Source organism: Bombus pyrosoma, linkage group LG12 (assembly GCF_014825855.1).
Source record: "Bombus pyrosoma isolate SC7728 linkage group LG12, ASM1482585v1, whole genome shotgun sequence".
Lineage (NCBI taxonomy): Eukaryota > Metazoa > Arthropoda > Insecta > Hymenoptera > Apidae > Bombus > Bombus pyrosoma.
Genome location: NC_057781.1, coordinates 6740600 through 6753473, shown reverse-complemented (window position 1 = coordinate 6753473; position 12874 = coordinate 6740600). Strand labels below are relative to the sequence as shown.

At 39.2% G+C, this 12874-nt stretch overlaps 2 protein-coding genes across 3 annotated transcripts in view; one reads left to right on the top strand and one right to left on the bottom strand.

Moving 5' to 3' along the window:
* Positions 1-3268: 3268 nt before the first annotated feature.
* Positions 3269-9400, top strand: LOC122573424 (prisilkin-39-like). Of its 2 annotated transcripts, none has more exons than XM_043739769.1 (4): positions 3269-3426; positions 5381-5534; positions 7595-7808; positions 8757-9400. In XM_043739769.1, the coding sequence occupies exons 1-4, from the start codon at positions 3406-3408 to the stop codon at positions 9151-9153; spliced, it is 786 nt and encodes a 261-aa protein (XP_043595704.1). In that variant the 5' UTR covers positions 3269-3405; the 3' UTR covers positions 9154-9400. The 2 variants fall into 2 exon arrangements, with proteins under 2 accessions (XP_043595704.1, XP_043595705.1); XM_043739770.1 differs by having other exon boundaries at positions 3279-3426; positions 7610-7808.
* A 155-nt stretch (positions 9401-9555) lies between these two features.
* LOC122573724 (collagen alpha-2(IV) chain-like) overlaps positions 9556-12874 on the bottom strand; it is a 25723-nt gene continuing 22404 nt past the window's right edge. Inside the window, exons 6-7 of the mRNA XM_043740484.1 lie at positions 12311-12820; positions 9556-12179 (exon numbers count right to left, since the gene is read on the bottom strand). Coding sequence (XP_043596419.1) covers positions 10789-12179; positions 12311-12820 — 1901 coding nt within the window. The 3' untranslated portion in view covers positions 9556-10788. The remainder of the gene's footprint in view (positions 12180-12310; positions 12821-12874) is intronic.

Genomic DNA, 12874 nt, shown 5'->3' with positions numbered 1-12874 from the left:
GCTCGGAAACGTGAAACTTGCGTTTAATCGTCATAGGAATTTGGACTCGCGCTGCTTAATTCTCATTCAACTGGCTATCTGAAACTGATCTAGGATGCTTCCTGAACAGATTTTGTAATTACGAACTCTTAACACGTTGATTGCCAGACGTATTTTCCATGGTTTGCCCAAGGCGCTGACTTTTCATTATGCGATGCATATTATGTTGAAATATTATTTGCAGCATATAAAATGAGTTATAAAATCATGCTTGAAGCATTTTTCGTGGCGAGGGCCACCGGTGACCCCCACGGCGTTGTAGACAATTATTACGATCGTCCTTTTTTCAAACAATCGTGCTATGTACTTGTAATATTTGCTGCGTCGTCGGTCACCGGTGGCCCCCACGGCGCTATAGCCAAATCGAGTGCCGGTCACCGGTGACCCCCATGGCAGTCAACGCGTTAACAGCCAGGATCGTGGAAGTGAAAGGACGATTACGTTGCTTGAAATTCTTGCATTTACAAATATCACATGATCTTTTTACATTTCAGGTTGACAATAAAATTCGAAATCGCCCTCTTTCTATTATTTTCTATCTTATTCAAACAGATAAAGGTTCCACCTAAAAAGAAACTGGCATTCGCCATCGATAATTATAAAAGAATAAAGCGAGACTAAGAAAAACTTTCTAAAATCTCGTACAGAGAACGACATTTTTGCTATTTACAATAAATTCGTACTGCAATAGCAAACAGCTAGGCAGACCAGCTACTCTGGTGTCATTCATATTCATACGTGCTACGTCGTCGTTTGGGTGTACGTCTGTCTATGTATAAACTGCACGCCTACATTACGTCACAGTCGAAATATTTACGAGCACTGATGGTATAGCAACGATGTGTTCGTGTAAGGTGCGTCTGACACGTTAAACTTTGTGTTGTAATACACTTTCTTTTTGTAGACACTGTCTAACAATGTCTTTGTTTAGAGAGCCATAGTGGGTCAGTCGCTATCAAAGTCGCTATGAAAGAACCTTTTGTGGTAAAAAGCAAACAGCCAATAACGAAAAACTTGCACGTGATTTAGATAACAGATTTATTTTACCTTTGCGGAAAATATCGATAAGTTGACAAGATTATGACGAAGCAACGTTTGTTTTATTAGCAATAATTTCTTTTAAGCATTTGGAATTACTTACATTTAGACACTTAGGCAATTTTTCACATCAGAAGGTTGCGCTCTTTTTTTTTTTTTTTAATTAACATGAGAGTATTACACTATGCGTTCGCTTGCACGAAGCTTTCTTCGTTCTTCATTGTTGTCTGAATTTTAGATTCTTCGGATATTGTTACATCGATGATAATGGATTATTCAGAGGGAAGAACAGTTTTTAGAAATAGAAGTTTCGTGTACGTTGCGAACTAATAGTAACTGTATTGTGCTTCAACGACAGCAACCTTTGCTCTTCGTATGGCTGTTTTACTTACTCGCAGCTGCTTCGAACACAGCGAAGTGGATAACAATATTCTTGATATTACATTCCTACGACATAGCAAGAATCTGTTATTAAATATTCTGTAATTGAAAAAGAACATGGTATGTTTTAAGCGCACAATTCATTAATTTCTTCGCGACACGATAATTATTTAAATGCGTTATAACATCCTCGTCAAAGCAATCAATTAGTTCTACAAGAACGAAATTGTGATTCGATTTAATTAACATATGTTATGCATTTATCGGTGTTATTTAGCGTATATCCACGATGGGTCTACTTCAAAATCATTCAGATGACAGCAAACAAGAGATTAAATTAAGCTCGATAAATCGATCGAACTGGAAACAGCAAATTTTTATTTTAAAGCGACGGAACGACGTCTCGATAATATCGTCAAAGGAGTACTTGAAACTTCTCGAACCGCTATATCTTGGTCGATCTCGCGGTCACGTCGCGACGTCTGTCGAACAGAAAATGTTCCTTTCGTTCGAACGAACGTCGAAGTTTAATGGGATTGTCGATGTAACTCTTTGAATATTTATTTGACTGGACGTACACCGTCAACAAAATGTTCAAATGCTTGCGCGAGGCTGGCGTGCGTTCTTCGAAGTGTAGCCCTGAAGTTGACGTTCAGATAATCAACTTAAACGCGAGTTTATTTCGCGACAACAGAAACTAATTTTGTCCTCTTATCTAATAGTACAACGTCTCGTTACAATTATAATAATTTACGAAAGCTTGACCGATGGTTAATCGGTCATCGAGGGTATAATTCTATTAATAACCGCGATCAATTCGTGCGATTAATCGCGATCATTTAATCGCAAATTTCTGTGCTTACTATGGATATTGACCGTATTAATAAAACGGATGACGAGTACAGTTCTGTTTGAAAATACACGATAAATGGGCATAACGTAATTAACACGATTGCAGGCAAAGATCATTATGCATCGAAGAGAATGTGATGAATGGAATCTCTTGTCTTCTATAGGAAAGCAATTTTTAAACTCGATCCATCGACCAATTCCATGAATTATGGCTTTGGCATCATGCGTTCTTTTATTGCAAACTTTTTTCAATTTTCTGTTTAAATACGCCTATACGTTTAAATCCCTTTAACCGGCAAATAGCATTAAAATCGGAAAATAAACAAAAATGGATTTACCTTGATTTTCCACGAAACTTTCAGGTATAATCTGTCGGCTTTGAAACTTATTCAATCGAAAACTGCAGTATCTCATTTACATCAATAAATACCGAAAGTATCATTCACAGGTAAATAACATCAAGCTACAACGTTCACGATTAGGAACGTTTTTAAACTGCACAGAGGAGAAGACGAGCGCGCAAGAAGCGCGCTATTAGAAACTTTAAATTAACGCACGATAAATTAATTACGCATCACGATACCCGAACGATTTTCCCAACGTTCGTCAGCCTCGACACGATATTAAAACACGAAGGGATACAATCAACGAGTCACCAGGTGTCTCGTTCCTTCTCTGTAGACGTTCGAAGATATTTCACCGTGCTCTTCTATCGATCTTGAACTACTTACTGGAAGTCGAAGGATCCGCGTCCTCCTGGCGGGATGACGTAGCCGAAACCGAAGGATTATCGCGAACGTTAGGTGCTTAGGAAAGACGGAAACGCGGTTTCCCATGAATCGGGTTAGTTGCAGGCGTGTCATGCGGAATACCGGCTGCTTTTCTACAGCGGCCTTGTCAACGTCGTCGTCTCCTGAGTAAGGATCGAGCTTAAACAAATCAAGACCCAGTCAGGAAAATGAGGAGGGGCACGCGAAACACGCGTATATAGAGGTTTCCAGCCATGTCGTTCGACCATAGCACATCCAAGTTTCGTCCAAGTCAGGGTATTTTTTGTGTAAACGAGCGTTCCTCGTTCGACCAACGACAGAGAAAATGAGAATCCTCCATTCCCTCGTAAGTATTAGCATCGATCGGTTCTCGTGTCTTTTGGGATTGAATTTCCGTTTGGAATTGGAATTGGGTTCTTGTTAACGGAGATCCGTCCCTCTCGGGGCCAAGTATGTATCATAATTGAAATCTACAATCGAATTGTTTTAAACAATACTTGGTATTTCGTATGTTTTTTTTTAATTCTCTGCCATCTACTATCGATGATCGTGCCAGGTATACGTTGGAAGAAATTAGCGCGAACTGGAAAGTTGCTTTCAGAATTTTATATCGTTTTATTCCTCGTAGCGAATTTTTCTTCCTTTCTGTTCTAAGCTAGGCGCTTCGGCAGGATTTTAAACGTTTACTTACTTTTATTTCAAAAATCGCCGCCAACTCTTGAATCTTTTAATATTTACAAACCAGATGTACCTGTATGCGATAGCAAACTTGTGGTAGAAGGAAATATTACGGATTTTGAAGATGATCGTGTGTAAAAAAGGAAAAACACGTATGACAGAGACGATGATATTCTATTATTTCGAATTTTCTATTTGAAATTTTTACTTATATCTGTCACCACGCAAGTGTCGTGTACATAACCCAGAGGAAACGGCTCTATTTCTTTTCTTAACATCCGATCGCTGTCAATATTTGCAATTAGTGGAAAGGGAAGTGAGCGGACTTTAGATAAAAGGGGAAAAAATCCAGTGGAACAATTTTTTAACATTGTACCTGTTATCAATTTAGGAAGGACATGGTAGAAAATTCTTCGAAAAAATGTACGCTCAACTTTTCCAACAGTTTTTTCTATTTTTGTTAGTGATACTATCTGCAGTTACAAATACTGCACTATAAACTGTACCATTTAACAAAGCATTAAAAGCTACAAGATAATACTTTTACAGTTCGTTGCTTTACAAAAGATTATTGTTCAATTGCTTAACGAATCTCGCTAGATAAAAGAGCACATGTCACGTAATACGACCTACGAACAGATAGTAAAGACTGACAGTGATGATTCATTATAGCAATGCAATCGCCCTTAATTTATCCGTCGACGAAGCAATTGACTGTGTCGTCGTAAAACTAGCCATAATTTCATAAGTATAATAACATTTGTTACGAAAACAGTACTCGTTTTCTCATCCGCTAAAAATAAATAATTTTCACTTGCTAACATGATATTCCACCTTCTTGTTGTAAATCTATTTTTCAATACTTCATGAAATAGGATAATTTCGTTAATAACTCAAGTTTCCGTGTTAGATGATATTTCTGTATATCGATTACATTTATGTGTTGTATTTACGTGGGTCCAATTGGCGTGTTAACATTTCTGCTACATTTCGTTGTACGCAAACGTACGGTGTCATTCGTTGAAACATCAATAGAGAAGTTCCGCGCGGAAACGGCTGGAAATTTCAAAACAAATCATCATTTTGACGAATTTATCGAGCAGCTACTTTCTATTCGATAAAATATGTTGTAAATCTGAACATTTTGAACAACTTTTTCCTATGCGCATAACCGACGGTCGACCTTGTTTTTCGAGTTATGTACGTGCAGAAATATTTCGCTGTTCTGGTTTCCAAGCTGGACTGGATTAATAGTAATAAGTAATAATTAATAATAATGAATAAAATAGTAACGAGCAGCCGGTACTGCTTATGTTAGGTGATATTGATTAATATTGCTGTTATGTCGATCCAACTTGAAAGCTAAGGCAAACAGGGGCTGTTCGACAAGTTTCTCAAAATGTTGATGTTTCAATTTCCTACAGTTTCCGCATAAAACCATTGGAATCGTGAAGTTCGTTTATTGATATTCTGTCTTAATGAATGACACTCTTTTCGCCAGTATCCATCGCTTTGCATATAATGAAATGTATCTTGCGCGATCTATTTTTAACATCTACAATATTCGTTTTAGTGACGTATTGCATGTTTGTTCATCACGCTAATCAATATTGTATCCTCAGTTTCAGATATTATTTCTCGGTTGTTTATTTGCACTCGGCAGCGGTGCCATTGAATCGTCGGAACCAAAATTAAGCAGCAAATTAACACCAGTGGTGAACAGTCCATCGTACGAGAATAACATCAAAGATTTAACAGCGTCTGCGAGCGATCGAAGTAAGTGCTGTTACAGTAAATTCTCGTATACTTACATAGTCGAATCGGCATGTAAATCTTGAAAACAGAATTTTTGTCTTAACCAAGTTACAAATTTATTATGCCTATTTTTTTCTAATCAAAATTTCTATTATCTCGGTTCTTCTATTAATTTATTTCATTATGGACGATTACGTTTTGCGATTCGTTTTAAACAAAATTTCAAATGGCTTACGTTAATTAAGCGATAGTTCCTAGAATTTTACCTTTTTTATCTCGTTCCATGGTATGTAGAAGCGTAATTGCAAAAAAAAAAGAGAAGAAAGAAAGAAAAAAGTAGAAAAGAAGCATAAAGGAAGACTAGCGTTATTTAGTGCATTCAAAGAAGGATACTCGTAACTGCATAATTACAAAAGCCCCGTGGTTTTGTCGTCGTTGCGACGAAATTACGACTGTTTCTAAGCATGATCGATCGTTATCCAACCTTTTCAACGTATTAAATAAGTGTGTCACTACCGTTCCCACGATCGAGCACTTCAAATGGTTTTCATTGTAAAAAACTGACATTCGATATAATAACATGCTAATCCGACGAGACTAGTCGAAGGTCCTCCGACAGTTGGCGGCGTCTTTTCTAGCGACGGCGCCGTGTTCTGTATTAGATCATTGATATAATGACTCACGTAACGGAACAACAGAATCTGCATACGCGACGCGTGCGTGTTTTCAATTGTTCGAATACTGCAGCGATGTCAGTCGATTTTTTCATTTGATTTCATTTCGATTCGCAATAGGATGCAAGTTTTATTATTTCTGCGTGAGAAAGGAAGAAAGAAACATAAAGACGAAGAAGTTGAAGAATCGATTGATTTAATTAAATTGATCCTGTCTATTTGTTAAAATATAAATTACATCGAATTTGTGAATATCCACTTTCCAATGAAAATGATTATTGCGATACAACTTCAGGTCAAGTCAAAGGATCACGAGGAATCTCTTAACATCTGTTTCCGTGTGATAATTACCGATGTTTTTAATTAGCTACAATAAGATTTATAATTGTGAACGCGCGTATGATCCTCGTAAAATATTCTATGGAAATTCAGTGAACGATACTTGAATGAAACGTTAATATTCCAAGATCTTTCGTTCAAAATCTAATTGCTAATTGCCGTAGATGCGCGTAATTATAGACACACGGCCCATGGCATTCATATTCATAAATCATAGTACGTTGATTCTCAATTCAGGGGACGGCATTTTCATCAATTGCAGCTAATTGAATTTAAACGCGATTTAATTTGCAAATCTTGTTCCGTGGACATTGCGCGGTAATTGATGATTCATAAACTCATCATTCAACATCGCGTCATTTCCGCCGGTGTTGATAAAACGGTGTGGATGAATGGCGTGTATGTGTGAAAAAACGTTCTACCATTCACTAGCATTCGCCAAGGTTCTACTGATTATCTGTTCTTCTGTTCACACTGTGAGCCATAAAGTAATCTTCTCGATTCATACATGTTTTTCATTGCTCTTCAAAGTGTAATCAAACAATTGTAAATCATGACATTGCTGATAACATCTCTCTCTCTCTCTCTCTCTCTCTCTCTCTTTTTCGATATCATTTATTTGAGAAACTTTTGTATTTTCGAGGATTTTTGCAGTCGACGAATTTTTATGGGATTTTCGTTTAGGAATTTCCAAGTATTTCATAACAATTGACCTCAATTTCCTTATAAATTACAGTAATTCGCATAACCATTCTCTTGTCGTCTCGAGTGTTCATCATTTGCATGTAAATCCTTCGGAATCAATAGCTTTTTGTCGTCGATTGTAGTTAACACGAACGATCGATTATCGAATAAACATGAAACACACGCATACAGGCGCATATAGACACATGGACACGTATATTAATTAATTTTTAACGTATATTTTATTAATTTTTCGATACGAGATTGACTGACAATTTTACGAGTACGGAGATTATTATTAAAAAATTCAAAATTTCTTATCGACGAGGATGTATCAGTGATCGATTAACGCTACTCCTTCGAAAACGTGGATTTTCTTAAAAGTTCCATTGGTTCCAGCGTTTCACCTTAGCAAAGAGTATGGTCAACCTACAGGATACGGAGGAGGCGGACCATATGGAAGTTATCTTGGTGGTTCGATTTATGGTCCTGGCACGGTATATCGTGGAACAGGCTTAAGCTCGGGATATCTAAATCCAGGCTATAGAGGCTATCCAGTGGGTGGGCCAAGTGGAATTATCGGGGGCGGCCATATAGGGTGAGGTTTCAGCACAATTCATAAATCTGTCACGTGGTTGACTTTTTAAGGAAGTGGTTTGTATAGTATGAATAAATTTGTAACGAATACGTGTTAGGAAGAATTTGCAATAACTTATTAACATAACAAAAGAGTCGCGGTCGAGAACGTAACAGTTGTTTCCGCATAGAAAATCGTTTACTCTTTATTCGACGCGTCTTCGAATTTCCTGAAATTTATATTTAACGCGTATCTTCGATACCGTATTATTTAATATCTAAATTATTGAACTTCATTTGTAATATTCCACATTTTACGCGCCACACAACTGTAGGCCAGTACTCGAAGATATTTTTTCCAGTATACAAGGTGCGGACGAACAACGTGTAAAAGCGGCCACGACACGATTTTGGAGAAAATCGAGTTTGAAAATTTATCGAGTATAGTTGAACATGGTCAACCGCGAACCGGAGGCGGCTAACTAAATAATCTACAATAGGATCATTCTACGCGTGAAAATAAATCGAAAACGTAGAATAAGATTTTTTCTCAACACGCCTCCGAGAAAAATAAATTTGAACATTTACTAAGCGAATTCTTAACCAAACACGTTCAAACCTTGTTTTCTCGGAAATAATATCTTAAACGGGAAAATTTTATTCTACACTTTCGATCTATTTCCACACGTAGAACGATCTGTCGATTATTTAGTCTCGCCCAGTCTCGAACTAATCAATATTCAAGTATAAATTTTCAAATTTGGTTTTCTCGAGAACTAAGCCGAGAATGAACAAATGTTATTCTATATTCTTTCCTTATTTTTTCTATGAATATTTTCCCAAGTAATGCGTGGTTAAAAAAACGTAAGCGCGAGAGTTTAACGACATTGATTTTCATCGATGGCGTGCGCCACGTTATTTCTCTTCGCTCGAGCTAACGATTCAAGATTTTTTAATCTTTTGATACCAGGTATGGCTATTACGGAAACATTGGGTACAATCCGGCATATAGAGGCTATGGATACGGTGGTTACGGGGGTTACGGAGGATATGGTGGAAGCACGTTAGGGGGCTATGCTGGGTATGGCAGTGGATATGCTCCAGGTGGTTACGGTTCTGGTACCTACGACGATGGATACTATGGGTATGGTGGACGCGATAGTTACGGACGTTACGGTGGATTAGATGGTTATGGACGTTACGGTGGATTAGATGGGTATGGTTATGGGTATGGAACTGGATATAGTGGGTACGGAGGATCGAATTATGGATCCTCGTATAACGTAAGAAGCAACTATGATCCGTATCGCAACACCAATTATGGAAGCTACGTTGGTAATCCATCGGGTTACAGAGGTTATTCTTAAGTAGAACGAGGAGTATCGTAATTTAGAATACATTTTGCCTTTTTAACAAAGGATGCAGTGCAATCATTGCAGCAGTATTTGCCAATACTGGGTTTAACTGTGCATGTGAAGTGCAAAGTTTCATTATTATTAATATTAGTTATTAATCTGTATTAACATTGGTAGATTGTCATTTTGTACTATTATGATTGATATTTCGTGAATAATGTATATGATGATAATAAATACAGATCGGTTGTTAAAGCTACCTATCCATTTATTCGTGGAGAGTAGGGAGATTATTTTCTTGTTTTTTAGTGTATCTGTTTTTTTTCACAGTTGAAGGATGTTAATGGTCTTCTTTTAAATAAGATCGATTTAGGATGTTTGATGATTAGTTTTATTTAGGCAAAAATGCATGATTCATGCTTATAAGGAACATTGGATGAACGTAATATCGATATGTACAATTATGTATAATTTATTGAAAATTTCGTCGACCACTATGCTACGGAAGAAGACATATACTACGTATCTTATAGCCAATGTACAAATAGAATTATTTTGTTAAGATATCGAGCATGTACAGTTAAATATGAAGTTTAATTAAGTTCGATTTTTAACAATCTACATTGTTCGCGTGAAATATTCCACGTACCTTAAACCCTATACTTTTTAGAAAAAGATTGATCCTTAAGAATTTTTCTATCCGTGGCGGCAGGTCTGTACGTGCTCAATAAGAATTATAGTACGTATTAGCACTTGTACGATCAATATTTAACCTCAAGTATACGTTAAACACGAGAATACAGTGGATGATTCCATTTCTCACGATGTTTATACAAATTAAGTCGAAAGAAGATCTTTAAACGAACATACAATTAAATATCAGATAGTTTATAACATTTTACGCAATCAACATCGAGCGAAACGAAATAGTATCCTTGAAATTAAATAATAGACGATATATTATAACTAGAAGGTAAACTAAATATATCTTTTGCATCGTTATAACTACAAAGAGGGAGAACTACGGAAACATTCGAATTCGACGATAATACAAAGGTTTATTTTACATATGCGTCTCTGTGAGATGACAAACATCTAATACTTTATCCTGCATTAATCCTTACGCATCCTGAATTTTTATAAAACATAAACCGGAATATTATTAATTTACTGCTGACGGAAACGATTCTAGAAACTGTATTCCAGCTTCGTTTCGCTGTCCCCGTTGCTGCAACAAACAGTAACGTTCTACTTTCCAGGCTTAACTATTAAAGACTGTCCCATAAATTATCATCCGTGTTAAAAGAGAAAAAGGTTAAGAACGAAAATGCAAAACTGTTATGTACGCTAGCCAGTACGCTACCTCTGGATAACCATAGTCGATCGTTCAATGTACCACGATCCGTTACTTTCACTCTGTCAGCTTCCACCTAATCCTGTAAGAACGTACAGATTATGGTTACCCATTGCGAGACGATGATTTTTCTCGTTGGTTTTCGATCGTGTCTCTCTTTGGCCATCCTTCAGCTGTCCAGCAGCTGACGGACGGGCAGTGTTTCTCCGTTTTACGAACCGTTCCCGCGGAAATTCTCGGCTGTCCCTGTAGCCGAGTGACGAACTAAAATCCGTGAATCGCAATCGCACTCTTCACTGGACGTGCCAACTCTTCGCCCGCCTCCTTTCCGTCCGACGCCGTGCTGAAACATTTAAAAAGCCAAGTTTTGCTTGCCGCAACGCCTCGCGAAGATTCTCTATATTGCCAAGCTGATTCACGCTGAGAAGCTTCGTTTCGATTTTCCCGTTTTGCAAGCCGCACGTGTCGCATGCATATGGGACAGGCATTGCAGAGGGGAACATGTCTTTCATGTTTTCGCTGTCCGTCTCGTCGTTACCCGGACAGTATGGTACAAATACTACTGGAATGAAGCCAAGCTGACCAATGAGAGGAATGGATGTCGTGCTCGTGGTTGTGACTGTATCGTTTCCAGGCTCGACAAGGTAACAGGGACAGGTTTCAGGGTCTGGCCCTACAGACTGCTCGTAGGGCTTGATATTGATCGGATTCGGTGGCTGAACACCGATCGCAGCGAACTCGAAGCTCGGTTCGCTAGATTTTTCAGATAATTGGTTTACCTGTTTGATAAGCGCGGCGGTATTTTCTTCGGGGCTCGTTTCTATTCGAATCACCGGTTCGCTTAATTTCGTCACTTGTTGCGGATATTTACGATTCTCGCGAGAGCCCTGTTGCAATCTTTCTTGGCTGGAGTATTTCGCATTAGTGGTAGGACCCACTCCGTTGTAAACAGTTTGAGGAATTTGCGATACAATTTTCTTAAGATCTTCGTAGTTATTTCGGTCTTCCTGTTCTGTATATTTATTCAATTCCTTTCGTTGCGTTTGCAGCAAGGAATTAATTTCGTCCGCATTTTGGTTCACTTGTCCTGTCTGATAGCCAGGTCTCTGGGATCGATTTCCAAACTGCGAGTCTGTATATGTATCCTTCACTCCTATGGGACCGCTTATCTTACTTGGATATGTAAACGTTGTAGATTCGACGTTCTTTTCGTAGCCTTCATTCGAAGTTTCATTATTGAAATATTTCAATTCGAACTTAGAGTTAGAGGTTAACCGTTCTACTTGCTTCTGTCCATACAACGGATAAACGTAAGAGGTTGGTGTCGTAGGTTCGTAATACTTGATGGGATATTGAATCTTAATTGGTCCTTCGTAGTGTGGACGAGTTGTTGGATGAGCTCCAGGCACGTAGTCGGGATCACCAGGCCATGGCCCATCTGGACCGGGCGAACCTGTCGGCCATGGTCCATCTGGACCAGGAGGTCCATCGCCACCTATACCTCCTATTCCTCCAATTCCACCTTCAGGGCCTCCTGGCCCGCCTGGTCCACCTGGGCCGCTTGGTCCTTGAGGACCATCCGGACCATTGGGCCATGGACCATTGGGACCATCTGGACCTACACCACCAATTGGGCCTTCATGCCCGGGAGGATATCCTGGATATGGGGGATACGGAGGCTTATCTGAAACAGCAGAACAAAAATTTATAATTCTGGTGGACTATATATTAATAAAAAATAAACCAAATATTTCTATTATATTAGAAACTCTACTTATTTGCAAAGTTCAACATAGAGATGTAAAAATTACATACCTGGTGTTGATGTTCCGGGATGTCCATGATGTCCAGGTTTCCCAGGCTTTCCAGGGACCTCTGGATACGGCGGTGTTCCAGGGTATCCTGGTTGAGGTGGAGCAGGTGGAACCCCAGGAACACCAGGCTTTCCTGGCCTGCCCGGCTTGCCAGGTTTGCCAGGTTTTCCAGGTATACCGGGTATTCCAGGAGTTCCTGGCGTACCGGGGGTACCGGGATAACCTGGGTGTGGAAGTATTGGTGGAGTACCGGGTATTCCAGGAGTTCCTGGCGTACCGGGGGTACCGGGATAACCTGGTTGTGGAGGTATTGGTGGAGTACCGGGTATTCCAGGAGTTCCTGGCGTACCGGGGGTACCAGGATAACCTGGCTGTGGAGGTATTGGCGGAGTTCCGGGTGTTCCGGGAATTCCTGGCGTACCGGGGATACCGGGATAACCTGGCTGTGGAGGTATGGGTGGAGTACCGGGTATTCCAGGAATTCCTGGCGTACCGGGGGTACCGGGATAACCTGGTTGTGGAGGTATTGGCGGAGTTCCGGGTGTTCCGGGAATTCCTGGTGTAC